Raw genomic sequence first — 27,095 nt, forward strand, 5'->3', positions numbered from 1 at the left:
GAGATCATCGAATGGGATGAAAGAGGGGAGGCGACCCAAAAAACACCCCAAATTTGGGGAAGGTCTACCTGGAGTTGGCTCATTATCAAGCTCAAGTGTTCGTACACGAGCAGCAAAGAATCCCAACTACTGCCTTGAATTGCCTGATTATGAAGCCCCTGAAAACTCTTGGAAGGGGATTTATTGGCCTTATATTTGTTGTACGTGAAGGAACAGAAGACCCTGTAAAGGAGAAAGCGAAATGCTTAGGCAAGCTCAGAGTCTGAGCTAGACCTTGACCTGTGTAATCTTATCCATTCCAACAAATGCCTTGGGCACCATGAATGTTCATCCCCTAACCCCACTGGATGAGAGGCTGTGGTTCTCAGACTATGCCGTGGTAATAGATGTACACAGACCACAGGAAAAACCTGCAGCAAGCATCTTCCTGGGCATCAAATTTACTTTACATTTTAAGAAAAAAATATATGAGAAGTAAAAATATTTTTAAAGCAAAACAAGGAGAATTATTAAGTAGAATGACAATATTCATATGCTCTTTTCAGATTTCAAAGACAAGCTCTGCTATCAGGAAGCTTTGGGTAGTCCCTTTGCACCAGTCACTCAGGGGATACACATCAGCTCTCTCCTACTGAGAGAACTTTTGTGGGCAAGTCTGAGAGATTCTGAACAAAGGAGTAATCAAAATATATTATATAGTGTGGGGATAGAGTTAGTATCAGGCTTTACCTCTGAGAGGAAAGTGGGACTATGAGTATGGGCATCGTATGCCCCAGTTAGCCTCGGATAGTCCTGGGTTGTGCCTTTCATCCAGGCACGATTATTAATAGCATCCCCTTCCACTGCACAAAGAGCCCAATTTGGATGAAAAAATCATATGGTCATCCTAGCTATGAAAAATTGTATTATTTTTTCAGAGAGTAGAGGAGGAAGCCTGTAAGCACATTCCCTGGCTGAAAGTAGCTCAATATAAGAAGAGTTCTGCATATCTCCACAAAGAGCTCCTGGAGGCACTGGGAATCTAAAAGGAGGGAGGATCTCAACATGGCCCTTCTCAGTGTTCCATTCTTGGCTGCCCTGGTCAAGGCAAAGTTGCTCCAGACAAAGGCTGTGTGACACTGCTGGAACAGAGTTATGAAAGCCAGGCTGAGTCAAACTTCAGCCAGTTCCTGGAGCAGCCAGAGGTGGAAAATCTGCAGAGATAGTGCAAATTATAGTCAAGGGATTCAGCACGCCAAACCCAAAATAATTTATCAGCTCCAAGGGATATGTGCAAAGACATCAACAAGAGATGAGACAAGAAACCTAGAACCAGTAATGCGAGGAAAAGTTGGGGAAGAGGATTGCAAGGTATGGACCTGGGAACAGGACTCAGGGCAAAGACGTCACTGGGGGCCAAGAGCTGGCCACAAGGCTGGCAACAGCCCGGTTGGGTCGGAGGCATCTGACAGGAGGATGGTTCTCCCCAGGCTGCATTCATAATCAGCCAGCTAAATGCCTTTTGGTTTCTGATTTAGGTAGCATTGCTGTGATTACTTTATAAGTAGTTCTTTTTACAGAAAATTTTATTCATAAGAGAAGAGAGGAATCTTTAAAAAGGAAAGGACTTATTTTAGCATTAACCCTTTTCAGATTATTTCACAAGGAGATGAATTCAGCTAATCAGCTTGCCTGTTCACTGGCATCAGCCTTGCCAAAGCGTGTGTGTGCAGGGTATTGGTGTCACTGTAGCACATGGACAGAGTGTCTTTCCCACGAGACTTTCATCATGAGGGTGCTGAGTTGAAACAGAGAGATTGCCATGGTTGCCAGATGCGCGATACTGACTATCTATCATATGAGAATCAAACAAATGCTGCAGAAAGAACCTAGAGTTTGGCCTTATGTGTTGACTTGATTCATTTACATCTATTTTATTTTACTTTTTATTTTTTGAGACAGAGTTTCGCTCCTGTTGCCCAGGCTGGAGTGCAATGGTGCAATCTAGGCTCACTGCAACCTCCATCTTCTGGATTTAAGTGATTCTCCTGCCTCAGCCTCCTGAGTAGCTGGGATTGCACCACCATGGCTGGCTAATTTTGTATTTTTAGTAGAGACAGGGTTTCACCATGTTGGTCAGGCTGCTCTCGAACTCCTGACCTTAGGTGATCTGCCCACCTCCGTCTCCCAAGTGCTGGGATTACAAGCATAAGTCACCGCGCCCAGCCCATTTACATCTATTTTAATATTTTCCTTTCTTCATGCTTACGTTTACCACCTTATAGTTTTAGGTCACTCCTCTCCTCATCAGGCATACCTACATGGCCAAAGTCTGGTGGTTTCTGAATGTTAACCAATAGCCAACCATATGATCTTGGACCACTTACTTGGCCTCTCTGTGCTTTAATTTCTTCATATATTAAAAAGTCATGGTGAGCCCTACCTTTTAGGGTCATTGTGAATGTTACAGGAGACAATACATGTAAAGCATTTAGAATCAGAATCAACACATAGTAAGTGCTCAAAAATGTTAATTAATTAAAATAAAGTTTGGGGGATCCAAAGGAGGCAGTGACAATGGAGGCGTATGTGTTTTTCCCCACCATATGTAACCACTCTGAATGGCACTGATGCAAAAGCCAAAGTAAAAACAAAACAAAACCCTCCCTAGGATTTTCTAGAAATCTTGGTGAAAGGAGCTGGTTTTAGTCCCACCAGCTGGTGCAAGAGAAAGCTCCTTCACAAACTTTGAAGATCTTCTAGTCCAGGTTCTTCATTTGCAGGATGGGGGACTGGCCCCAGAGAGGGGCCAGTGACTTACCCAAAGTCACACAGCAATTTCAAGGCAGAGGCAGGAATAGAACCCAGATCCCCAATTTTCAGCGCACACCAGAGGTTTTCTCTCTCAAAGTCTGTTTGGCCACATCCCTCAAAGCTGACCTGGTTGTCAGCAGTTAAGCCAAGTGCCTAGGGAATGAGCTACTCCAGAATTTCTGAACTTTGTTGTACAAGTGAACCATCTGGGGATCTTGTTAAAAATGTAGGCTTTGCTACAGTAGAGCTGGAGAGTGGCCTGGGAATCTGCATTCTTGACAAACTCCCAGGTGCTACTGCTACTGTTCCAGGGTTCACACTTAGATAACCAGCCTCTAGGCCAGCATTATCCAATAGAAATAGAAGGCAAGCCATGTATGTAGTTTTCAATGTTCTAGTAGCCACATTAAAAAAGAGAGAGAAAAAAAAGATGACATTCATTTTAGCAAATGAAATCATTTAACCCAATATATCCAAAATATTCCCATTTCAACCTATAATCAATACAAAAATTATTAATGAGATTTCTCACTTTCTTTTTTTCCTTCCAAAATCTTCTAAATACCATGTGCATTTTGGAGTGACAGCACAACTCAATTCAGACTTGCCACGTTTCAAGTCCGCAGTTGTCACATGTGGCTTCTAACTGCAGTGTAGTTCCAGGCAGTTTCTCAGTGGGTCTCAGCCCCACTCCCTGACCATACCATCTTAATGTGACCACCTTCCTGGTTCTTTCTTGGGCTTTTCCCATTGCGGCATGCCCACTTAGCCCACTCCTGCACCCTTGTCATGGGTGGGGACTGTCTGCTCCAGCCTAGGCTCTGAAGAACAGCAGTCCTCACTCTCACCCAGCCTCAGCTTCTGGAGGAAGACAAGGGCAAAGAAGCCCAAAATCCATCTTACATCATTCATTTCCTGGCCACACTAGAATTATCTGGGCCAAAAGACCCCTCCCTGGCTGGCATTATGGTGTCAAAATGCACAGCTAAATGCTTGAAGGCCTGTGTGTTCTGCCTTCAATTAGGAGACAGGAGCTGACAACACTTTCCACATGGCTCAGGCCCTGCCACTGTCTGGCCAGGTGGTTTGAAGGGTTTTGCATGAGGCCAGCCATTGACCATGAGAGACACAGTCTGTGATTCCATGGCCGAGTGCCAGCGTGACATCTGTGGGCCCTCTGTGATTTCAGGGGCGGCTCTTCTCCTGCCAAAAAGACATCAATGGGATCCATCTGACAGTTTTGGTTGAGCATGCAGACTCACTGGGAGAAAGCCCCACAACGGCTGAGGGCCTCGCCACAGGGGTTGCGGGTGTTATCTGAACTAGAACGAAGTCCACAAACATCTTCCCCAATCTGTGACTCGCATGTGACTCACCAGGCACTTCTGTTCATAGGTACCCCCCGGAAACCCACATCCGAGAAGCTGGGTCATTTGTATGTTGAAGCACCAACCAAATGTATGCTTTTGCTTGCTTTTGTCTGGGAAAGCTTGTAGCTTGATACTACCTAATGCTGAACATATGACTATCTGGAAACATCTAAGTATGCTGTGGTCTATAGAAAAAACATCCACATCTATAAGGATGTCCTCATTAATGGTATTTTCTGGTAAAGCAAAAATCATTCCTTGTTGGAGTCCTTGTTGTTGCAAATCCTTCTAATCTTGGACTGAGTATTTTCTACCTTAGTAGGTAGAATCTAATGAGCAAAATCAAACCTTATTTAATGCCTCAGTATCCTTAATTGCCTCCACAAGCATTTTCCATATTGATCATACAGGCAATTATACTTCATTCATTCAATCAGCAAATATGCATTGAGTACCTGTCACGTGCCAGGCATTGTTCTAGACTCAGGGGATGCAGTGAAAAAAAAATCCTCACTCTTATGGAGCTAATATTCAAGTGTGTGCATGTGTATTGAGGTGAGGGGAGATAGGGATGGGCAGTAAACAAGCAGATAGCATATACGTTATACCAGCTGGTAGGTGTTATGTGTGCTGTTGTACATTTGATAGGCTCCAACCAAACCAAGGGAACAGGGCAACCAAGGCTGCTCCCCAATCAGGACAGGTTTTGCTGCCTGCCCAGGCTCTAAAGAGAACCTGACCAAGACCTTCTCTCCAAACTCATAACCTCCTATCTAACCAATGGCTGGCACTTGCCAATTAAGCAGACCATTTGGTGCCCTCCTGCCCTTTTTTTTTCAGATTAATCTTGTTTCCTTCACGTATCTGCTACCAGCCCACCTCTGCCAGGGCCCTTGGTTTCCTCTGTGTTTGAAGCGGTGCCTCTGTGTGTGACTCTCACCCTCCACAAGGTCCCCTCGTGATGGGATGGGAGGGGATGCTGTGTTTCGAGTGAGATAGCTGATGGCTTGTTTGTAATGTAGACTTTTCCCATTGTCATGAGGTTGGGGGCGGCAATAGCTAGAGGAAATACAAACAACAATTTTCCATGCCCTATTTCTGTCTCCATCAACCAGGAGTGCCATGCTGACACAAACACAGTGTTCATTTGTTCAGTGTTTGAAGCTGAAATGTACCATAAATATACCATAGCCCTTCAAAGGGTGGGTTCACAATGGTCTGCTTTAAGAGGCCACCAAAGTCATCTTTTGAGGAAAATAAAACAAAAATATATATATAAAACATTGCCCTTGGGGGAAATTGAAAACATTTTTCCTATTTATGATCTGGTCCTTTTCCACTTGACAAATACTGACTGCTGTTTCCCACCCACACCCCTGCCCTCTCTACTGTTTTAGGTGGAGCCGAGATTCACATGGTTTTCTGGTTAAATAACAAGTGTGTCTGTCCCAGTCTCAGCCTAGTAGAGCCCACACACCAGCAACTGGGATAACATTTGAGGCCAGCACTGTTCTAGGAAGGATAAAACATGGAAGACTCTGGGTTGAGAACCCACTAGAGCAGACTATGGTCTTCTTTAGAAAGATTTCTTCATTGTAGCTGGAGGAAGAATGTTAGGAGATTGGACTGTAAAATATCATTAGGCCAATCTATAGGAAATCACCATTTTTGAGCCAAAGTAGTTGTTATAGACAATTTCATTTGGTTCCATCTAAAAATAATAAAAATAAACAGCTGCCATTTATTGATTATTGCCTGTAGTGAGCTAAGCAATTCACATGAATGATGTCATTTGATCTTCACAATAACCCAACAGGGTGGTATCTCAGGTTGGGTTCCTCAGAGGCAGACTCTAAGATGAGGATTTGTGATTTATTAAAGAAGGGCTCCCAGGACAAACCAGTAAAGGAGAGGAGAGTAGGACAGGGACAGGGATACAGCCAAGCAAGGATAAGGTTTCAGGCAGAGTCCCAGCCTCAGCTGCACACTGTAGGGAGTTCTGGAGCTTAAATTACACCCACTGCAAGGCAAATGAGCTGGGTTTTCATATACCCACAGGCTGCCCAGGGAGTCAACCCTCAGACACAACCAGCTCTCTGCATGCATAGGTGAAGTGGCAGGCCTCTGAGCAAGCTCACAGGTGCTGATCATTAGAAGCAAAGCACAGGGAAGCCAGGGGAGGGGAGAGCCACTGAACAGGGACCTATGGTACTCTGGGCAGAGCATCTTCAGGGTCCACTGGAGGTAGGTATTAGTTTTATCCTATTTTACACATGAAGAAACTGAGACTCAGAAGGATGAAAGCAATGCACCTCTGATCATAAAGAGATGGGGCCAGAACTCTATTATCCTGAACTGGCCATTCTGTAGAACTCCCAATGCTACTTCCAATGACCTTAGTCACTGGGGTCAGCTGGTGGTGTCTGGCCCCTCTTTTCCTTAGAAAGAAATTTTAGAGCCAACTTGGCTCATGCAGATAGACTAGGGGTGTGTGGACTACCCAAAGGACCAACAGCTATAGCTCATCTAAATCCATTTGGCAGCAAGCTGGGACTTCTTGTCACATTAGCTCTCCCTTGTACCTCTCTAGGTTGGAAAAAAAGCCTTTCTTGGGCCCAGTTAGATGGGATCTACTGACATATTCCTCCACTGTCCCTGGAGCCTGTTTTCCCTTTCAAGGTTCCCTTGGCAGAGGCAGGTGTGACCTGATACTCTCTACCTCAGTGGCCAGCAACAAAGTGCTATCCAGTGCCACTGCCTGAGAGAGCTGCCACTGCTTGGCTTGGATCAGGGAATGTACTCTCAGTATCCCAGGCCAAGGGACACACTGGCATCAGAACACCTGATGAGGGGATCACTTCCCACTGCTGCCTCTTTGCTCACTCCCCTGGCCAGTTGCAGTCAGTTACCTGCTCTTATTTGGCAACTCAAGGTGGCCTTCAGGGAGTTGAGTCAGAGCTCTCTGGTCCAAAACATGACATAGAGGGAAAGACCCAGACTTTGGAGTCTACAATCTGAGTTCAAAACCCAGTTCAGTCACTTAATAATAGAAGTGGTTATTTAACTTCTTTGTACTTCAGTTTTGTCATCCGTAAACAGGGAAGACTATCACAGAGTGGACTTTGAGGAATATTTGTTCCCAGCCTTTTTTTTTTTTTCTAGATTTTGCCTTACCTGGCATTGTTATCTGTCATATGACCTATCCTGACTTCAGGTCATTATATGCATTTTAATACAGCCTAGCTGTCCTTGGATTAATTGGGTGCAGGGTGCAAGCTGGAAAATGTGTTCCTTATTGTCATAGAGTTTTGTCCTTTCTGGTTTACCATTTGAGTTCTGTCTAAAGACATTGGATGGGCAGGGCATGGTGGCTTACGCCTGTAATCCCAGCACTTTGGGGGGCCGAGGTGGGCAGATCACCTGAGGTCAGGAGTTCAATACCAGCCTGGCCAATATGGTGAAACCCCATCTCTACTAAAAATACAAAAATTAGCCAGGCATGGTGGTGCGTGCCTATAATCCCAGCTACTCAGGAGGCTGAGGCAGGAGAATCACTTGAACTTGGGAGACGGAGGTTGCAATAAGCCAGAATCATACCAGTGTACTCTAGCCTGGACAACAGAATGAGACTTCGTCTCAAAAAGTAAAATAAAATAAAATAAAATAAAGACACTAGATGGCCTGTTTTTTTTTTTTTTGTTTGTTTGTTTTGTTTTGTTTTGTAATCCTAACTAAGACCTTGTTCAGTGAATCCCATTCTACTCCATATGCTAATGGTTCATTGAATGAGGCTTGCTGGGACATAGCACAGGAGAAAAAGCAAAATGCTACGACACTGAGATGCTGAATCATGCCCCCATAACCTTCTCCTCCATACATAGAAATGCTCTCCTAGTTTTTTCGGCAGCCTACTTGAACATCAATCACATCAGGAGAAAAAAAACTGGCTTGCCACCGACGCCATTGTGCTAAGAATAATTTCTGTCCCAGCAATACAGCTGGTCAGAAACAATTCCCAGTGTTTCCATCTGGAATTAGGTGTGAGGATTCAGGAAGTGCATTTGTCCATTTCAAGTCTGAACCTGGCATGGGCCTTGAAACTTGGAAGCCTGACAAAAACCCGAGAACCCTAGAGTAAATGTCCAAACACTGAGCTGCCCAAAAATCTGTCTCATATTGAAGTCTCCTTCTCTTTTGTGTGTTGCATGACTCTCATTTAGTCTATTGTTCCTAGTTTTCCAGGAGTCAGCATTAAATACCAACCGTATTTACTAAGGCAGGGCTTAGTTCGGCTCAGCATCTCACAGTGGAGTCCTCAGCCAGCATGACATCTTGATGATCAGGATCATGGTTTACTGGTTCGGGTTTGAAATTGGTTCTTGATGATAGTGGCTGGCCGTCTGGCTTCAGAGAAAGGATTGTTTACATTTTAGTCTTCCAAATAAATAGAATTATTCATCCACTCAAAAACTATTCCCAAGATGCTGACATTGCAGCAGGCATTTTTCTCCCTAAGCACCAAGGACTTTAAGTACAAAAAGACACCTTCTCTACCCTCTTGGAGATGACAGTTTGATTCAGTGGTTCCCTAACCCTGGGCTGCACAGTAGAATCACCTAGGGAGCTTCTTAAAAGTAGTGTTAAGATATGATTTTCCTCTTTAATCCTCACAATAATCCTACAATATAGATAGTGCTATTGTACATATTTCAAAGACAAGAAAACTGAGGCACAGATTGGTTGAGTCACTTGCCCAAGGTTACACAGCGTTGTGGAACTAGAATAGGACCACAGGAGGTGTGCCTTCAGAGAGCTGTGCTTACCTCAGAACTATTCTGGAATACTATGTAGCCATAAAAAAGAACAAAATCATGCCCTTTGCAGCAAATGGGTGGACCTGGAGGTCATTATCCTAAGCAACCTAATGTAAGAATAGAAAACCAAATATCACATGTTCTCACTTATAAGAGGGAGCTAAGTATTGAATACACATGGTGGTAAAGATGGGAACAATATACACTAGGGATCACTAGACACAAGAGGGAGGGAGATGGGCATGGGCTGAAGAAACACCTGTTGGGTTCTATGCTTTCGGCCTGGGTGATGGGATTGTTGGGACCCCAGGCCTCAGTGCCACGCAGTTTACCCATGTAACAAATCTGCACATATATCCTTTAATCTATAATAAAATTTGAAATTAAAAAAAAAAAAGGAACTGTCCTGCCTCTTACTGAATGGGGCAATGCAGGAAGAGGCAAGATAGTTCTTTTTTTTAATTTTGAATTTTATTATAGAGGAAACATTAAAGGGCATGGCATGTTCTGGAGATGGCTGGTGCAGGCAGCAAAAGAAAAACTAGGGAGGGAGGCAAGGGTGGGGCAGGAGGGGTCTTGGGGACCCAGACTGGGACACTGGGTTTTATTCAGATGATTGGAATAGTTACTACCTGAAACAACTAGACTGCGAAGGCATTTGCTGGGGGGCTCAGGATACATTTCTACACAACAAAAAGTGGGTCAGTGTCTTCAGAAGAGAGCAGGGAAGGTGCAGATGTTTGTGATAGCAATTGGCTCTGACAGCAGCTCCGTGCTGAGTGGTGAGGAATGTGAGAAGGGCCTCCTGCTCCTTTACCCCACTGAACTCTTGCTTTGACACGTTATCGTAACTCTGGGGTCAGTCCTAGAGCAGCTGGCTCTGTGTCCTCCTTCCCTGGAAGCTGCCTACCCGGCACCTGTGCCCACTCTGGTCATCAAGCCCACCAGAATCTTCACTACACTGTTGCTCAGAACCCACTCATCACAGCACAGGGCTGAGTGCTGATAGCGCTGCCATGGAGGAGCTGCAAACCCACATGCCTGCTCATTGTGTAATCCAGGAGAGAACAGGGTGTAATCATTACAAACATGAGCCAGGGTTTGAATTCCAACTCCATCACTTACCACATGATTCTGAGCAAGCCCCTTGACCTCTAGGAAGCTCACTTTCCTCATCTGCAAAATGAGGTGGCCGTCTCTACCTTGCAGCTTTGTTTTAAGCACTGGGGATATAATTTACAAAGGACTGAGTAAATGTGTCAGAGGCCCTCAGTAAATGGCAGCTATTATTATGCCTGCTTAACTGCCATTACTGAATTCTAGAACCCCATGGGCTCAGAGAGCCCTGGTGGAGAGCCATTGAATGAGCCCCTTTTTTTGCATATGAGAAAGCTAAGCTTGAAGAGGGCCGTGGCTTTCCCAAGGTCACCTGTACTGTGAAGAGCACAACCAGGAGCCGGAGCTACTTGTGAGAGGCCTCCTGGCTCCAACCACGGAGCAGAGGTGAAAAGTTCAGCTCCAGCTTGGCCACAGCCACCCACAGCCTTTGCTCTGATTTCCTCCCTCCACAATGGCACAGACACAACCTTTCTGGAAGGGTTTGTATGGACGAGTAAGCTGTCATTCCAAAGTGCTGAAAAGTACTCCACAGGTGCCAAATCATGACTCTCCATGGATTTCAACACCTCGGTTGGCATGCCTTCCCACCAGATGCAAGCTTCATGTGGACAGTGCTCACGTGTGTGTGTGCGTGTGAGAGAGAGTGTGTGTGTGTGCGTGTGTATGTATGTGTGTGTGTAGGCGGGTAAGAAAAAGGAGAAGGAGGGAGAAGACCGCTTAGAGGATCCCAGACTTTCTGAAGTCCTTTCCCATACCTGAACTCCAGGACATTGTGACTTAGCTCCCTTCCTTATGAAGAAGACCACTGCTACCTCTTTCGCGGTTGTTCCAGACCCTACTTATAGCCACCTGCTAGAGGAAGGCATGAGGAAGGGCAACTGGCCTAGGGCCCCCACTCTGTGGCCCACAGTGAATCAGTGACACTATTGCTGAAATCTTCAGCAAACAAGAAGCACAGTCAGGAATTCTGTGCCAGGTTGCTGATGTCAAATGGAGTGTCTTAGAAAAGCATGGGGTTTAGAATCAGACAATTAAGAATTTGAATGCGGGTTCTTCCTAGCTGTGTGACCTTGGGCAAATTACCACTTGTGTACCTCAGTTTCTTCATCTGTAAAAGAGGGGAAAATATTACTTCCAAGCATTGTTTGAAGAAATTAAATGGGATGAAGACCCTGGTGCATAACTGTTTAGTTCTTACCCCAAATACTGCCACCAGCTCCAGTGGCTTCCTGTGCCTGGGTTACCATGGCACCTGTGCTGATCCTGGCATGTTGATTTTACTTATGGATTTTGAACAGTCAGAAAGATACCATTATGAGAGATGGTCACTGAAAGCAAAGCCTGTTTTCCAAGAAAAGGCATCTCACTTGGAAATGATTGCCTTGGGCACCTCGTATATTTGGGACAAAATCAGCTATGGTGATGAGGGGTAGGGATCTGCTTTTATCCCATATGTAATACTCCATAGCAGAAGAGTAGTGCAGCACCTTGAATAGATGACTTGGAGAAAACAGACACTCATAGTCTGACCATGCATTTCCTTATGGACCAAGTTAGTTAGGCAAGAGGCCAGATGTGGACAGATGTGGTCCAGGACTGCAACAAGAAAGGTTGAGCCCCTCTGTGCCTCTCCTAGCCTGCAGAACTGCAAGGAAAGTGTCTACAGAGAGCTTCCATTACACACTCTCTAGCTTCCTTTTCCTGCCTGCTCCATTCTGGATGCCCCAGTTCTGCACATACAGATCCCTTCCCCAAGATGCTTTAGGATCCCTGTGAGCCTGAGGGACAGGGATCCCCAGTGGGCTCACAGCCTCAGATTCTGGGCCTTCACTTAGTGTCTTAGCACTGGAAATCTCCACACATTCAGACATACCCATGGCAAGGGATCATGCAGTGGCCCTAAGGTAGGTGGGAGACGAACTGTGGCTTGAATACTTAATGTGTGCCAGAAAATATGGTAATCATAATGGTAGCGGTGGCCATGTGTTAGTCACTGGTTTAGTGTTTTATCTATATTCATTTAATCATTCCAACAACCCTATGAGGAAGGGACTGTTATAAACGCTGTTTTACAGATGAGAAACCTGAGGCACAGAGAGATTAAGTAACTTGTCCAAAGCCACACTGCTAGTAAGTGGCACAGTTCAGACCCATGCAGTCACACGTATGCAGTCAAATTCCAAAGTCATCCTTTTAACTGCTAAGCTCCACTGCCTCTCTTTAATCTTCCCCCTAAATCCAGGAGGTGGGCCTTATCACCAACAGAGGTAAGGAACTGAGGCTCAGAGTGGTTAAGTGACTGGGCCAAGATCACACAATCCATTAAGCATGCACATCTATGAGACTCTACTTCACTAAATAGCTTCCAAAAGAGCAACCAAAACCCTGACATTATCTTTTAACCTACACGGAGAAGTGTGGGGTTGGGGACCCAGTTTTTTACCCCTCAGTGCCATACCTCCACCCCAAGCACACTGGCAGACAGTAGCAAAAGCCCTATTCTTTCCTGGTCACCCTCTTTGCCTTTCAGATCCTGGCCCCAAATATATAAAGGGGTCTAAGATTCCTTACCTGCTAACACAGTACTTGCCTCACTTAGTAATTATACATTCACTGATGTGGTTATGTACAATTTCCCTGATTGGAAGCTCCACGAAAAAAGAATTTTGATTCTTACTAACATTTTATCACCAGTGACTGGCATGTTGCCCAGCATTTGGTAGCAATATAAAACACTATTTGAATGAATGAATGAGTATAGCAGCTGTAAGGTTCTAGACTTACACCTGGTCCTCTGTCTCCATTATCTCAAATCCTCACAACAACTTTGTGAAATAGTTGTCATCATTCCCATTTTACTGTTGAAGAAACTGAGGATGAGAGAAGTGAGGAGACCTTTGGCTCAATCAGTCAATAAGGAGTGAAGCCAGGCACCACAGTGAAGTCTGCCAGATCCAGCCTCCGTGTTCCCCTCCTTCACCCCACTTAGAAAGGAACCTGGTAATAAACTATCTAAGGGGTTGGGGGTTGGTGGGGGGTCTGCTAGAGTTTCTCCTGTAGGGAAAGCAGAAGAAAATGGGGTCGTGGAGACCAGACAGGACTGAAAGTCAAGAATAAAGGATCAAAGGCAAGGAAAGTGCTCAAATGGTCACGGTCATGGGAGGGGATTCTAGAAGCCTGCCTTTGATAACTCAGCAGGAAATCAGGCTTGTCAGCCAGCCGCCTTTGAAAACTGGATTCTGCATCCCCAAATTAGCCCTTCGTGGTCCCCCTTGGGAAGGATAAGACCCTAACAAGCAAATGATTCTGAATGGGAGTTAATTCAACATTCTGATGTTTGAAAAGATGGTCTTTGTGGAAATGAAGCCAGGATGATGATGATGCTTAATAGTTTTCACTGCAACCTGAGGGAGATTAACTGTTTGGTTCGTATTTGAGGCACTTCCAGACTGCCTTGAAAAGAAAATTCTGATAAATGTGTGTGAATGTCTAAAATTCTTGTGCAATGTGGAGCTTCAAGAAAGTTGCCAGGCAATTTTTTTGAAAACAATTTAATAGTGTCTTGACCCACTGTTTATAAAACAATATCTTTCTAAGCCAAAAAATAAAAGACAATTCCTGTGTATTTTGTTTTTTTCCACCCATGAAGCTCTGAGGTTTTATTTGCCTTGGATTTGGAGAGAGAACGGAAATCAATGCAGCTGTTCATGGTCTCAAATCTTCACACAGCTTCAAATGCTCTCAGGGCCCAAAAGATCCTCATGGGTGTCTCTGTTTTGTTGACAGCTTTTAGACCATCCTTGAGCTCAGCCAAGGGGTAGTGTTAACTAGAATTCCCTTTTACATGTGCCCTGCAGGGTTCATTTCTGATATCCCATTTTCCTCTCCATCTTCTCTCTGCAGGAAGACTGTCTTGAGGCCACCAACATCATTGGTTATAGAGGCAAGTTGATAGATCAGTCAGAAAAGAATTGATTTCCTAGTCCTTCTGCTCAGGGGTGGTCTTGGCACTTCTGCACAGAATGATTCTGTGGGAGCCACTTCCCTGGAAGGAAGGGAGAATAGACGGAATTTCTGGGGTAATGGTTTCTAGTTGTGTCAGAAGAGAGCCCACTTGTCAGTGACTTTATTATACAGATAACCTCCCTTTAACTAGAACTGGATTTTCACTTTTTGGTTGCTAACATATATTTTGTTTATTAGTTTGGAGGAAGGAGCTCAATTATCCTGCCTGAAAAAGGAGAGGGCAGAGATTTCTGCACTTCCATATCACCAACATTTGCACAGGGCTTGGTTCACAGCAGGGCTTAGTAAGTGTCCTTTGAGGCCGAGCACACACACCTGTAATCACAGTACTTTGCGAGGCCAAGGCGAGCAGATTGCTTGAGCCCAGGAGTTAAGAGACCAGCCTGGGCAACATGGTGAAACCCTGTCTCTATGAAAAATACAAAAATTAGCTAGCACAGTGGTGCATGCCTGTAGTCCTAACCACATGGGAGGCTGAGGCAGGAGAATTGCTTGAGTCTGGAAGGAGGAGGTTGCAGTGAGCCGGGATGGTGCCACCACACTTCAGCCTGAGTGATAGAGCAGGACTGTCTCAAAAAAAAAAAAAAAATAATAATAATAATAATGATGTGTCCCTTGAATAAATAAAAGGTTAAAACAAATGAGGATATTTATTTGAAAAATAAAGGAAATCCCATGGAAAAGTAAGTTAAAACCACTCATAATTCCAACTTTTAAAAATAATGATATAAAATAAGAAATCAATAGTCCCTAATTTACCCCTCAGAAAGAATTGCTGTTAACAATTTGACATGATTCCTTCCTTCTTTTTCCTTATCTTTATAAACACATGTATTTGCACATATGTATACACACATAAATATATTAGCAAAATAATTTTAACAGTAGCTAACCTATATAAATAATAAAGAAAATAATATTTTTTAAATTACAAAATGCACACCAAAGCTCTAATTTTTAAAAAATTATCCACTGTTGAGGTTTTTTTAGGCCAACACATCCTTTTATTAGCACAGACTTTCATGAGTTAACTCTGCTCCAAATCCTCCTCTCAGAGTCCTAAACCCTGGGCACTGGGCCTCTTCCTGGAGGTCAGACATTGACCAGGAGCGCCTCTTCCATCTGAGGCTCACCAGGCTCCATGCCTGGGGCAGAGTCAGAGGGTAGGCATGAAGGCTTCCAGGATGACAGCAGTAACCAAAAGAGGAAATGTGTTGAGAGAGCCGTGGGGAGGTGGGGAGCATCACAGCTCAGTGCCTGGTGGCCCTGCAGGAGCAACGAGTGGAGTAATGAGTAAGGGTCAGGCTGCCTGATGCTACCCGCAGCACTGGAGCTGAGGTGGCATTTGGGGGATTACCTGGCTGTGTTTGGGCTGCATGGGCAGCTGAACTGGCTGAGTGTTTCTGTCAACAAGGAAATCTCACTCAGAAAGTAATAGAAGGCCTGGATTTTTCCAGATTGGCTGTTAACATAGATTGAAATTATCCAGATTATTGCCTCAGTAATCCCCCACTGTAAAGTGTTGTGAGAGCAAAGCCTTTGTAGCATTTCATAAAGCCGTGTTTTTCAATTCTTCTGTACCCAGAGAGCTTTCTCAACATTCTACTGCCTGTGCCCCACTCCCAGAATCTGATTTCATTGGTCCAGGGTGGGACCTGGACAGCCTTAGTGTGTGGACTTCTCAGGTGACTCTAATGTAAAGCCAAGGATGCAAAGCAAAGGAGAGGACCACTAATTCAGAGGAACTTCATTGCTTGTTTCAAATGCAGACTCACAGCCTCAGAATTCTAGGTCTGGTTTATTTTTGGGGGGTGGGGAGGGTGGGAGGAGTATGTATCTTTTCCTTTAACAAGCAGCCTGGGTGATTTTTAGGCTTCTTGTTTAAGGAGTACTGGTCCAAGTTGTCTTTGCCTCCAGATGAACATAGCAGGCAGCCCTGTCTCAGGGCATGAATATCATGTAAAGACCACCCCTGTAACTGATGATCTTTCCTGGCCTTATTATTAAGACCACTGTCATCAGCAAACTGAGTGACTACCAAACCTTTCCATCCATTTTCTCAACTTAACATGGACTCATTCTGCCACCACAGAGGAGTGCTGTGGGTATTCATTTAAGTGCTATATATAAGGCAGATCTTAACCATATCAGAAACAGGGAGTTACGTTATCATTTCCATGCTTATCATTATGATGGCTACTCCTTTGATAGCATACTCTCTAGTGTCCAGACTCCAGGCACTGGAGTCAAGTCCTGCTTTTCTACTTAATTGGCAGTGGGATCTTAAGTACGATACTCAAACCTCTCTGGGCCTCATTTTTCTCTTTTGTATAATAAAAATGAGAATAACTATCTACCTCATGAAATTGTTGTGAGCATGAGAGATCATGTATGTAAAATGCTTTTACCTTAGTCCCTGGCACATAAGAAGAATAGCTTCATAAATTACAGTTCTCATCAGCATCATTGTTGTTATTGGGTCAACTCTGGTTGCCTAGTCATATGTGTGGGAAGAATAGATAATACAAAACAAGAAATAATTTTTACATATCAATTTGAAACTGAATTAACTAGACTTCAATTGGTAGAAATAAATAAATAAATCTTCTGTAATAGTGAAAAAGTAGGTGGAGAATTAAACATAGCAAGCAGACAAACAAACAAACAAACAAACAAAACTTGCATGTCAGATCCAGCCTAGAATCTGAACATATTCATCTCAGTCTCATCTTTACTTTTTGCAAGTAAAGCCCTAGATGGTGCTCACTCCAAAATACCAGCTAGAGCTAAGTGTTTGGACTGGAGAATCCAGACATTTTGATTTTCCTCTCCCTATTTGACCTCTTTGCCCACACATATAATTGATACTCATCTTTTATTTACAGTTTTCCTGGTCCCAGCTCCTTGTCAGAAGACATTCTTAATTAAATTTGCCTGGTCATTCTATCTCACATCCAACAGGTAATCCAATTCCCTGTCTGTCTAGGATTCTGCAAATCACTGAATGAGGAGCAAGGGTGATGGGGAAGTGGCACAATTTCATTCTCGTGGCCATCCCTGACTGCATTTCTGCTCCCATTAAACTTAGGATCTCACTGTTTTCTATCTCTTTTCTCTGTTCTCTTCCTTCTGTGCCAAAACAACCCCAAATTCAAAACTCAACTCTTTAAAAAAAATTTAAAAAAATTAATGTTCCCCCACCTAAAGAAAAATCAAATCACTCCAAGTATTTGGTATCACAGCAGGCTTTGTTGCTATTTTTGGAAAATAAATGGGTTTTACTTTGGCACTTTTGTCTGTATTTTTTGTCCTCCTCAGTAGGCTCTTCACACTGCTCTGGCTGCTCCATTTTTTGGGGGCCCTTCATATTGAACTGCTCCCAGGAAATGGAATTTTTCTCACTTATTGTAGATGACAATATAGCATGACCCCTGAACTCTAGGCTGAATTTCACATATCCAAATGCTCACTAATGTATCTCTAAGACCATACACTCAGAGGACCTCTTGAGCAGCTTGAGCAGCTTAGAACTGGCAGACTTTGAAATCTCAGACTTGGCACTAATAAATATTAGTGCCTGAGTATGGAAGGAAGTGATATATGATTTATATTTCCACTGATATGATTAGTTTACACAGCCTTCTCCCACCTGTAGAAGGTGAAAGTAGTCACAGTCTGTTTTAAATAAGAATCCTTTTCTTCTATTACATTATACTTAGCCATTGTTTCATTGAATATAGCATTTCCTCTAATCCTTTGTGGGATGAGGCAAGATGTAAACAAAGGAATGTTTCCTAGACTTAACTTATAGAAGTAGGAGCGTGCAACATACCTCTTAGAGTTTCAACACTAAGGGTAAAAGCAAAAAAATTCTATTACTTTAGGTTTTTTGTTAGAAAATCAAATTAATCATCATAGCTGATAACCCCACAAATAGTTGACCCTCCTTTGTGCCTGGTTTGTCATTGTATATTTTGTGCTCTCTCTATTGGAGTATTGGTTATGTTGTTTGTCATTCATTTATTTCCCTGTTTGGTTTCCCTATTAGATTGTGAGTTGTTTCTGTTTTTCGGTGAGAAAGGACAATTCTCAGGCCGAGAAACAGCAGCTACATCCTCCTTTGAAACTTGAGAGCAGAGAGCAATAACTTATTCTTATCTGCTCTCCATCATAATGCCCAAAGTCAGGCACATAGATGGCTTGCAACAATTTATTACTTCTATTAATTATTGAGCCACTGATTAATCAATGGTTTGCTACCTGCAGTCATGCATTGCTTAATAATAGGGTTATGTTCTGAGAAATGAGTCTTTAGACGTTTTTGTTGTTGTACAGACATCATAGAGTACATTTTCACAAACCTAGATGGGATAGCCTACCACACACATAGGCTATATTCTATAGCCTATTGCTTCTAGGCTACAAGCCTGTATAGCATGTTGATGTACTAATTACAATAGGCAATTGTAGCACAATGGTATTTGTGTATCTAAACATAGAAAAGGTGCAGTAAAAATATAGCATAAAAGATTTTTTAAAATGGTATACTTGGATAGGGCATTTACCATGAATGGAACTTGTAGGACTGGAAGTTGCTCTGGGTAAGTCAGTGAGTGAGTGGTGAGAGAATGTAAAGGTCTAGGACATTACTGTATACTACTGCAGAATTTATTAACATTGTACACTTAGGCTACACTAAATTTATTAAAAATATTTTTTCTTCAATAAGTTAACCTTAGTTAACTGTAACTTTTTTACTTTATAAACTTTTAAATTTTTTGACTTTTTGACTCTTGAAATAACACTTAGCTTAAAACACAAACACGGCACTATTCACAATAGCAAAGACTTGGAATCAACCCAAATGTCCATCTGTGACAGACTGGATTAAGAAAATGTGGCACATATACACCATGGAATACTATGCAGCCATAAAAAAGGATGAGTTTGCGTCCTTTGTAGGGACATGGATGCAGCTGGAAACCATCATTCTTAGCAAACTATCACAAGAGCAGAAAACCAAACACTGCATGTTCTCACTCATAGGTGGGAACTGAACAATGAGATCACTTGGACTCGGGAAGGGGAACATCACACACCGGGGCCTATCATAGGGAGGGGGAGGGGGGAGGGATTGCATTGGGAGTTATACCTGATATAAATGATGAATTGATGGGTGCTGACGAGTTGATGGGTGCAGCACATCAACATGGCACAAGTGTACATATGTAACAAACCTGCATGCTATGCACATGTACCCTAGAACTTAAAGTATAATAATAAAAAAACAAAAAACAAAAAAAACACAAACACATTGTACAGTTATACAAAAATATTTTCTTTATATCTTTATAAGCTTTTTTCTATTAGTTTTTTTTTTAACTTTTTCAACTTCTTAAAATTAAAAATGAAGACACGAACAGACACATTAGCCTAGGCCTAAACAGGGCCAATAGCACTGTTTTCCACCTCCACATATTGTCCCTCTGGAAGGTCTTCATAGGCAAAAACACATATGCAGCTGTCATCTCCTATGCTAACAATGCCTTCTGGAATACCTCCTGAAGGACCTGCCTGAGACTGTTTTACAGTTAATGTTTTTAGGTAGAAAGAGTACAGTCTAACATAACAATGATAGTATAGTAAATACCTGAACCCATAACATAGTAATTTGTTATCAAGTATTTCTCATCTACTATATAAAGTATTAGGCACTGTACATGGTTGTGTGTGCTATACTTTTATAAAATTTGTAGCACAGTATCACCACAAATATGAGTACTGTGTTGCATTACAATGTTATGACTGCTACTATGTCACTAGGCAATAGTCATTTTTCAGCTTCCTTATAATCTTACAGGACCACCATCATTATATGCAGTCAGTCATTGACCAAAACACCATTATGCAGTGCGTGACTGTATTTATTTGACATTTAGTCTGTGTCATTGACTCAAATGCCTGTAAACACACACACACACACATACATACCCCTCACACTCTAGCCTCTGCAAGTAGGGGAACCCTCAGCCTTTGGTTCTCAGAAAAAAAGCCCCAGAGGCTACCATTGTGCATACTCATTTGCACACAGACCCATCTGAAAGAAAGTTTGAGATTGGAAGTGGGTCACTGATAGGATGAGTAGACGAGCAGACTTTCTAAAGAGATATCTTAAGGTTCTTACTTCAATTCTCTGCAGTATGAGATGGGTGACCTCTCAACTCAGCCACTACTAAAAGGTGAGCCTTTGTGCCATCTCTGAGATGTCTCATAAGTTGCCAACCCATTTGTAGAAAATTAAGGAAAAGTGCATTTTTTTACTCCCAAATAAACTCATATTTTGCTTTTTATATTATTCAAGAAACTTTGCAACATTTCCCCTCATCATGTGCAATCTAGGATCTCCAAAAGGCTGTAGACTTTTCCCCCTGAGACCCCTGCATGTTTTGGTGACAGGCTGGGGCTTAGATGTTCCAGGCTCTTCACCGGACTGTCTTCTTGGGAGGTCAGGCCAACAGGGGTCTTTAACTAAGATGAAGGATGGGTTGATGGAACTGGTCACTCGCAGGTCAGCTCTGAAGCCCAATTCACACTCAACTCATCACAAGTGGCTGATGTTGAGGATCAGAGAGGGGCGCAGCTGGCACTTCCTGATCTGAGGATGGCTCTTGGAACCAGGGAACTGTCCAGTCTCTTAGGATGATTCAGTGGTCCTGAGAGCTTTGATAATATGTTTCAATTTGGCCTACGACTGACATTTGTGTGACTGTGCAAGTTCCGAGCCAGAAGAAAAATAAAGAATGGTGTCAAAGTTGGAATTTAAAATGGTGGGCCATTTCAGCTTGGCATACTTGTCCATAGTGCATATAGTAAAAAAAAAAAAAAAATTATTTTAAAACCTGGATAGTATTTTCTTTCCACAGCAGCTTGCTATTCTCTGAATCAGTGCCATTCTCTGAACCAGTGACTTCGATTAGTTACCAATGCTTGCAAAACATTGATTTGAAATGACTTTTTTCATGTTAACACAATATCAATGCGGAAGGACTAAACTTATAGGCCATTTTTATAATTTGAGATTATCTTATTTAAGAAAGAAATTTATAATTATCTCATTTATCCTAGGGGAAAAAATAGCTTTCCCCCACCCCCCGCCACCACCCTTGTCTGGTTAGTATGATAAATTATTTTGCTTTAAATAAGAAAAATGAAAGTTTATAGAAAATATATAAAAGGAGACAGGGCCGGGCACGGCGGCTCACGCCTGTAATCCCAGCACTTGGGAGGCCGAAGTGGGCGCATCACAAGGTCAGGAGGTCGAGCCCATCCTGGCTAACATGGTGAAACCCCATCTCTACTAAAAATACAAAAAATTAGCTGGGCGTGGTTGCGTGTGCCATAGTCCCAGCTACTCGGGAGGCTGAGGCAGGAGAATAGGGTGTACCCGGGAGGCAGAGCTTGCAGTGATCTGAGATGGTGCCACTGCACTCCAGCCTGGGCGGCAGAGGAAGACTCCGTCTCAAAAAAAAAAAAAAAAAAAAAAAAAAAAAAAAAAAAAAAAGAGAGAGAGAGAGAGAGAGAGAAATAATGTTCCAGGAAAAAGCAAATAGAATTACTAAAGGGAAGAAGAGGCAGGAAAAGAAAGAAATTTGGAAACAGACTAAAAGATTCACTTGTCCTCAAATGAAAGATCTTTCATCAAGAAAAATGAAGAATTATCAGACTTTCGTTATATAAACCACACAGGGTTAAGGGAAATGCTCATGCTTACCAATCCTAGAACATTAGAAATACTTTAAAAGAAATACTATTTTTCATATTTGTGCATATTTGAGGGTCTCAGAACCCCAAAATAACCTTGGCAGTAAATACAATTTAAACAGGAAAGCAAAGATGGCAAATACATAACATGTATTGCACTATTTTCATTTCTATACCCATAGCAGGCATTATCAAGTGATCAGGCGGCTGTTTCCAACTAGATGGATGCACTCTGAGATCCCTTTCAGTAGATGACCCTTAAGATGAAACCCTCCTGCTGTCTGTGGTTTAACCTTGCTACTCAAAGTGTGATCTTTAGAACACCAGCATGGACATCACATGAGAACTTATTCAGAAAGCAGAATCTCAGCCCCCTTCTAGACCAACTGAATCTGAATCTGTATTTTAGCAAGATCCCCAGTGATTCTTATGCATATTAAGGTTTAAGAAGTTCTGGAGGTGCACTGAAAGCATGATATATTCATTAGGGCAGAAGATCTCAAGCTCTAGTACGCATCATAATCACTAGGTTGAACACTGTTGAAATACAGATTGCTGGGCCCTATCCCCAGAGCTTTTGATTCAATAGGTCTAGGGTGGAGTTTTCAAACAAGTTGCCAGGTAATTCTCCTGCAGCTCCAGGGACCACACTTTGAGAACCACTGCATTAGGGCCATGGGAATACTTTGGAATATCTCCCTGATCTTTAGAAGCTGAAGATTGTGATATCTTTCCACAACTCTTGGTACACTGGTTGGAACTAGAATTCAGGGCAGGCAGAAGAGTCCCAAGGTTAATAGCATAATATTTCATATGTCCTTATGTTCCTAAATCTAAAAGACAATCTCTCCTTCTTGAGGGTTGATGCTAGCATCATTCAATCATTCGTTCAATAAAAATTTTGGGTAGCTATTCTGTCCAGCTTTATGCACCATACTGAGAAGATCTAAAGAAAGTTAAAACACAGCTCCTAATTCAAAGAAGTTTATTCTCTAAGAAGAAAATGAATGCACGAAACAATAAATAATAGTTAAATAATGGTAGACAACATAAGGGAGGTGGCATCAGATGGCAAAGGGCAAAGTGTTAAGTAAATAGCATGAATCATGTGTGACTTGATTTCAGAGAGAGAGAAGATAACTGAAACAGACATAGACAGGGCCGTACATTTCAGCCTAACTAGAGTAGAAAGTTGCTACCTAGAATGGCTAAGAAGGTGCCTTCTCATTTCTTAATGCTTCAGAGGTTAAGACTTTGATGTTTCCTCTGGTCTGAGATCTTTGTCACTTTGGGCCACTATAACAAAATGCCATAAACAGGATGGCTTAAACAACAAACATTTATTTCTTGCAGTACCAGAGGCTGGAAGCCTGAGACTAGGATGCCAACATGGTATCAGGTTCTTGGTAAGGGCCCTCTTACTGGTCCACAGAGGACTGCCTTCCGTGTCCTCACAAGGCAGAAAGAAAGCATCTCTCTCCTGTCTCTTCTAATAAGGGTGCTAATCCTATCATGAGGGCTCCACTGTCTTCACCTTATTACCTCCTAAAGTTCCCCACCTCCTAATACCATCACATGGGGAATTAGGGGTTTAACATGAATTCCAGGGGGACATATTCAGTTAATAGCGTCTGAGTTATTCTAAATCAATGCTAACAGCACCGAAGATCAGGCTACAGGGCGGGCACAAAGTGAAAACCTGTATTCTGGAAACAAAGAAGAAAGACAAATAGTTTATTAACAGAGATGACTTTGGGGGAAAGCAGCAGTAATTCAACAACAGGGAAAATAAAACCCAGCTTTTATTGGTCTCCTACATTGCCAGGTATTTGTGCTAAGTGACTGTCATGCACCAACCATCTCATTTAATCCAAACAACAGCTCATTAGGTAAATGTAGTCAAACTTCCACCTTACTACATGTGAAAACAGAAGCTTTATAAGGATGCATGTAAGCTTAAAGAACTTGCCCAATTCTAATCCAAGCAGTTCTACGGGATGGGAGGCTCCTCATTCACAAATCGCGAAGTCTGACCTGCCTGATCATCTCTCAGTTTCCTTCGTATTCTCATACACTTTGAGTCAGCGAGGAAACCACAGAGCAACCCAAACAGCGAATTCGAGTCGATGAACCTGTTGGGGCCAGTGCGTCCCAGGCGCGGACAGGGAGGGGCTCCATGAAACGCAGCAAGGTTTGGCCAGAGCCTGCCGGGGGTCATGAAGCCTCTCCTGGCTTCCTTAGGCCACTCTAATTACAGAGTCTGTGGTAGGTTGCGTGGAGGAGCTGTCTCGGGGCGGGAAGCTTCCCTGCATATTGTATTTGCCTATAAATACTTCAAATAGTTAAGTGAAATGTGCAGCCTTTGAAAACTGGAGAGGAAGCCGTTGGGAGGCCCCCGTCCGGCCCGCCTGGAAGAGCAGGCAGAGAAATGGCTGGCGCGCTCTTAACGCGGGAGACGAGCTTCGGCCCTGCCCAAGCCAGATGGGGGCAGCGAGGCTGCGGGCGTGACTCCGGAAGACTCAAACCGTTAAGGTGACCGGAGCAATTTGAAAAAGGAAACAAACTTCCCTCGAGCCGTGCCCGCGTGGCTCTGGGGCGGGCGATTGCGTTCGAAAGGGCATTTTTCAAAATAAGGGTTTCAGGGACGCGGGGGTGTGGGCCCCCCGGGAAGCGCGCGGCCGGAGCAGTGCCGCAGAGCGGCCACCAGCCCGCTTTGTACTCGCGGCCAAGCGCGGCCCCAGAGTTTCGGCGGCTGCCAGAGTTGAGGCCACGCCCTCTTTGCAGTGAGAGCCGCGGCCGCTGATTGGTGCACCGTGGACCAATGGGCGCGCCGGGGCGGCCCCGGCTGTCAGCGCGCGCCGCAGCCGCGCCGGCCGCAGCCTGTCTTCCCCTGCGCTGAGCCCCGCAGCCAGCGCAGCCTTCCCGGGAAGCGCGGCGGCAGCTCCCGAGCGCAGCCCTGCCCGGCGCGCCAGCCGCGCGTCTCAGCGCCCGCGCCCCACGTCCACAGTCTTGCTGCGCTCTAGCGCACGGAGCATGTGCAGACTCGCAGGCGCTAAGGTGTTCTCAGTCCGGCGGCTTTCTGGGCAGTGGTGACTGTCACGCCAAGAGAGACCTTTCGGGGGCTCTCGCCGCGCCTCTGCTGCGTCGCGGGTGACACTGAGGTGCTCGCGAGCTGGGCGGCAGCTGCCTCTCGGTGGAGACGTCTTGGGACCCGTGCGCCCTTCTCTCCTTCCTTCGCTGCTCTCTCCTTTCCTTCCTTGGCTGCTAGCTCTTTCCCTCGCCGGCTCAGACCCGTAGCCTCCGGAGCGGGACTCGTGGGTTGCCGCCGCCTCTGTCTCTTCCAAAGGGGCCTTCTCACTTCGGAGATGCAGTGACAAGTTAATATGGGCGTCCAAGCCTCTGTTTCCCAGGAGGAAATTTGCAAGAGGCGGCAGCCCCTGAGCGCCCAGAGCTCTTGAAAGGCCACCCAGGAGAGGTGTGAGACCCGGCTGCAGCATCCGTCCAGGTGGGACCCGCTGAGCGCCGTGGCCAGTCCCCCATTCCCATCCCGGCACCCCAAAGGCGCGCTCGCCCGATTGCTTCGAGTTCCCCGACCTGGGGATTTTTTTTAGTTGCTGGTGGTGGGCGCCTCGTGGGCTAAGGCCCGGCGCCTGCTCTGCTACCCGCGCTGCCTTTAGCGGTCGCCCCCGCCGCCGCTGCCAGGGACGTGCTGGGAAAGCCCAAGCCCCGGGAGAAGATGCCGGCCATCCTGGTCGCCTCCAAAATGAAGTCGGGACTGCCCAAACCCGTGCACAGCGCCGCGCCCATCCTGCACGTGCCCCCGGCCCGGGCCGGCCCCCAGCCCTGCTACCTGAAGTTGGGAAGCAAGGTGGAGGTGAGCAAGACCACCTATCCTAGCCAGATCCCCCTGAAATCGCAGGTGCTGCAGGGGCTGCAGGAGCCAGCGGGGGAGGGGCTCCCGCTGCGGAAGAGCGGCTCGGTGGAAAACGGGTTCGATACTCAGGTGAGAGGTGCCGTGTGCCGGGGTACTGTTCTGGGAGGATGGATGAATATTTCTTTCGGGGTGGTGTGGGAGAAAGGGCTGGATGGGAGAAAGGGCTACCATGTGGTCAGGGAAGGGAACCATTCCCCTTAGGCCGGCAGGTTGGGGGATGTGCGAGGAGAGTGGGCCGGCCGGTGGGTGTGGCTCGGGTGCCCGAGGTTTGCCTAAAGAGCTCTTCGAGACCTGGGATGGCGGGCACGTCTGCAGCATCTTCCTGGGGAGGAGAAAAGGTCGGGATGTTCTCAAAAAACGTGTGCTGGAAATGTCAGGTCCTGCATGTTGAGGTCTTGGCCCCAAGAAGCCAGTATCCACAGCAGTAGCTCTGTGTCTGTCTGGCGGTTCCGCAGAGATTCTGTTCCGGACAAGGCACTATCTGAGGCCCCACTGGGTTCGACGCTCCCTAGCCTGGCTGTAAGATCCAGGAAAAGGGGGTTGGAGGTGGCAGTGAACCTGCTCTACCCTTGGCTTGAAGATGACCTGTCCTTGCCCCATTCTGCGGGGTGACGGGGTTCCAGGCAAGGTGCTGGGACTGCGGTACTAGTGCACCAGCCGAGGCCGGCAGCTGGAGACTCCTAGCGTCTTGGCTGGCTGTTGCGGTGGGGGTGGGGGTGGGGGTGGCTGCTTAGAATGGCGGCCGAAGCTAAGCCCCTCCTTCCTGGGTGGTAGATCCTGGTGTTGGTAGCCCGAGTGACGGGGGATGGGGATGGGAGATGGCTTGAAGAGAATTAGTGACTTCTACCTTTCCAGGCAGAGCCTGCATCACTCAGTTCGGCTGGGTGACAAGCCCTGGCCTTGCAATCTCTTTTACAGAAATTAGCAAGGGCCAATCAGGTTCTCTTGGCCCTCCCCGCTCCATTTCCCCCTTCTTCTGGTAGGAGGGGGCTATACTTTCTTGGCAGTCAGTCAGCAGGGACTTTTGGGGACAGGCCGACCTGACGGATGTGACTGTCCGGTCAGGAGAGGCGGGAAGCCAGAGGGGAGGTGGTTTGGGGCCGGTGTCAGGAAAATGGCAGCAGACCAGCTGACCTTTTTGGCACATACTTCCCTGCTGACACCGTCTCCACCTTCTCCTGGAGCTTTCTCTGATCAGAGGCTAGAGCTCAACACATTCCTAGGCTTTCTGATGGGGGAACTGGAGCTGGAAGCTAATTGTAAGCAGACTTTTGGAAC

The 27,095-nt window shown here is 45.0% G+C and overlaps 2 protein-coding genes across 5 annotated transcripts in view; one reads left to right on the top strand and one right to left on the bottom strand.

Annotated features, from left to right (window-relative positions):
- The window catches only part of NAV2 (neuron navigator 2), a 767,943-nt gene that overhangs the window by 333,847 nt on the left and 407,001 nt on the right, over positions 1-27,095 (top strand). For 2 of the 4 annotated variants that reach the window (XM_011937486.1, XM_011937487.1), the window contains exon 1: positions 25,261-25,886. The exons of 1 other annotated variant lie outside the window; for it this stretch is intronic. In XM_011937486.1, the coding sequence (XP_011792876.1) occupies positions 25,620-25,886 (267 nt within the window). In that variant the 5' untranslated portion in view covers positions 25,261-25,619. Of the gene's footprint in view, positions 1-25,260; positions 25,887-27,095 lie in introns of those variants that run through there. One more of the 4 variants, XM_011937485.1, reaches the window with a different exon arrangement.
- Positions 22,852-26,674, bottom strand: LOC105508604. The gene has a single exon (XM_011937493.1). It carries the CDS (start codon positions 25,378-25,380, stop codon positions 24,865-24,867), a length of 516 nt encoding a protein of 171 aa, XP_011792883.1. The 5' UTR covers positions 25,381-26,674; the 3' UTR covers positions 22,852-24,864.

Source organism: Colobus angolensis, unplaced genomic scaffold (assembly GCF_000951035.1).
Source record: "Colobus angolensis palliatus isolate OR3802 unplaced genomic scaffold, Cang.pa_1.0 Scaffold164, whole genome shotgun sequence".
NCBI lineage: Eukaryota > Metazoa > Chordata > Mammalia > Primates > Cercopithecidae > Colobus > Colobus angolensis.